Source organism: Haliaeetus leucocephalus, unplaced genomic scaffold, assembly GCF_000737465.1.
Source record: "Haliaeetus leucocephalus isolate CR32 unplaced genomic scaffold, Haliaeetus_leucocephalus-4.0 Scaffold428, whole genome shotgun sequence".
Lineage (NCBI taxonomy): Eukaryota > Metazoa > Chordata > Aves > Accipitriformes > Accipitridae > Haliaeetus > Haliaeetus leucocephalus.
In genome coordinates, this window is record NW_010972864.1 from 9,373,358 (window position 1) to 9,376,117 (window position 2,760).

General features: G+C 49.8%; 1 protein-coding gene across 1 annotated transcript; it reads left to right on the top strand.

Annotated features, from left to right (window-relative positions):
• The first annotated feature begins 201 nt into the window (after positions 1 to 201).
• Positions 202 to 1,185, top strand: NPBWR1 (neuropeptides B/W receptor 1). The gene has a single exon (XM_010574402.1). The coding sequence runs from the start codon at positions 202 to 204 to the stop codon at positions 1,183 to 1,185; it is 984 nt and encodes a 327-aa protein (XP_010572704.1).
• Positions 1,186 to 2,760: the final 1,575 nt, after the last annotated feature.

Consider the following 2,760-nt stretch of genomic DNA (forward strand, 5'->3'; position numbering starts at 1 on the left):
GGCGGGACCCTCCGCCGCTGGCTGAGCCCTCGGCGGTCTCCTCTTGCTCCCGGCAGGGCGACGGCGGGGAGCGTACGTGAGACTTCGGTGACCGGACACGCCGGAGGAGACCGGCTTGAGAAGAGCAGGGGTCTCACTTGTTTTCCCCCACTTCCGAGTCATCCCCATCGCCGGTGGGCCCGGTCACCCTCTCCTGTGGCCATGGAGAACTCCTCCCGCCCCGACACCAATTCCTCATGTGCAGACTGCACCGGGAGAGGGGATGGGGGTCTGAATATGTCCGCTCCCCTACTGAGCCCCAGCTTCTACGTCACGGTGCCTGTTATCTACTCAGTCATCTGTGCCGTGGGGCTGACAGGCAACACCGCCGTCATCTATGTAATCCTCAAAGCCCCGAAGATGAAAACGGTCACCAACATCTTCATCCTCAACCTGGCCATTGCTGACGAGCTCTTTACCTTGGTGCTACCCATCAACATTGCTGACTACCTGCTCCTGCAGTGGCCCTTTGGAGAGTTCATGTGCAAGCTCATCATCTCTATAGACCAGTACAACACCTTCTCCAGCATCTACTTCCTCACCGTCATGAGCATTGACCGCTACCTGGTTGTGGTGGCCACCACCAAGTCCAGGAAGATGTCCTACCGCACCTACCGTGCAGCCAAGATTGTGAGCCTCTGTGTCTGGTCCTTTGTCACTGTCATCATCCTGCCCTTCACTGTCTTTGCTAAGATACACAAGGAGCAGGGGCGCTCCCAGTGCGTCTTTGTGTTCCCCCACCCTGAGAGCATGTGGTGGAAAGGCAGTCGGATCTATACCCTTATTTTAGGCTTTGCCATCCCAGTGTCCACCATCTGCATCCTCTACACCACCATGCTGTGCAAATTGAGACGCGTGCACCTCCACTGCAATGCAAAAGCCCTGGACAAAGCCAAAAAAAAGGTGACGCTGATGGTGGTTGTCATCCTGGCTGCGTGCCTGTTCTGCTGGACGCCCTATCACCTTAGCACAGTGGTGGCCCTCACCACAGACATCCCACAAACTCCACTCATCATTGGGATTTCCTACTTCATCACTAGCTTGAGTTACGCCAACAGCTGCTTCAACCCTTTCCTGTATGCCTTTCTGGATGACAGTTTCCGGAGGAGCTTTCGCAAACTGATAGATTGCAGAACCACCTCCTAAAGCCAACCCTCTGTCCCCTCCTGTGCCCCTCTCACAGTCATCTGCTCTTCCTGGGGGACTCCAGCCCAAAGAATGCTTTCTCTCCAGCCTCCTTGTGATGGCCCACAAGGCTTCAGATTGTCTCACTATCCAAGACACAAACTGGGGACAGGGCGATCTTTCTCACCTTTCCTGCATTCATTTCCTCAGCACTGCTCTCTATCCCTTGCCTTGGTTTTTTTGCTTGTTTGTTTGTTAGTTTTTATTTCCTTCTCTCTAATGTGCTTTCTGTCCTAGGTTTGTAGCTCACAGAGCTGCAGCAGGTCCCTTTTCCCCTTTTAAAATTATCGCTTTGTGAACTCAAGCCACACAACTGTGTCTATTACTGGTGATTCGTAAAGCCCAATAAAGGTGTGTTATTGAGCATCTTGCTTAATGATTCCTGTTCTGGTTTTGGCTGGGACGGAGTTAATTTTCTTCATAGTAGCTACTATGGGCCGGTGTTTTGGATTTGTGCTGAAAACAGCGTTGATAACTCAGGGACGTTTTCGTTCCTGCTGAGCAGTGCTGACACAGCGTCAAGGCCTTTTCTGCTTCTCAGCCCACCCCACCAGCGAGGAGGCTGGGGGGGCACAAGGGGTTGGGAGGGGACACAGCTGGGACAGCTGACCCCAACTGACCCAAGGGGTATTCCAGACCATAGGACATCATGCTCAGCATGTAAAGGTGGGGGAAGGGGAAGGAATGGGGGACATGGGGAGTGATGGCACTTTTCTTCCCAAGTCACCGTTAGGCGTGATGGAGCCCTGCTTTCCTGGAGATGGCTGAACACCTGCCTGCCCATGGGAAGTGGTGAATGAATTCCTTGCTTTGCTTTGCTTGTGTGTGCAGCTTTTGCTTTACCTATTAAACTGTCTTTATCTCAGCCCACAAATTTTACTTTTTTTTACAATTCTCTCCCCCATGCCACTGAGGGGGGAGTGAGCGAGCAGCCGCGTGGTGTTTAGCCACCTGCTGACTTAAACCACAACAATTCCTCAACCTCTTTCATATCCACGGGACCTGCTTAGCCAAAGTCTTGCAAACTTAGCAATATTGAAGAAGGCACAGCTCCAAAGGATATGGAATAAACAAAGGCATTGAGCTCATTTTTTTTTACAGGGGACTGAGATAAGGCAGTAAAAATCCATGACAACAGGCAAGAGAGATCTCAGTCCAGCTTTAAGGAAGAAAGAGCCAGCCCTCACTAGTGAAGAAAATACACAGATGTGGATTTGGAGCCACTTGTTGTGGAAAATAACTTAACAGTGTACATGGTAGCTGTAGTTTGTAAAATTTGCAGCTTTTGTTGGCATCAGAAGTGTGTTTACTTTTTTATTTGTCATATATTTATGGGCAATCTCCTTCTTGCACATACAGATTTTTTTTTTTTTTTTTTGTCCTAGAAAACAGAATTGGGAGGTATTTTCAGAACGCATTAACCCTTAAGGGTTTGAAAAGGACTTGCTGAAACATGGGGAATATTCTGACTTCTTCCCTACAAATCATAAGTAACATATGCAGTGGTTAAGTTACTTTTAACAGTCTCTCACACAA

What these genes read in the sequence shown, in the direction of transcription:
- NPBWR1 (XM_010574402.1), top strand. Translation starts at nt 202, where the DNA reads ATGGAGAACTCCTCCCGCCCCGACACCAATTCCTCATGTGCAGACTGC.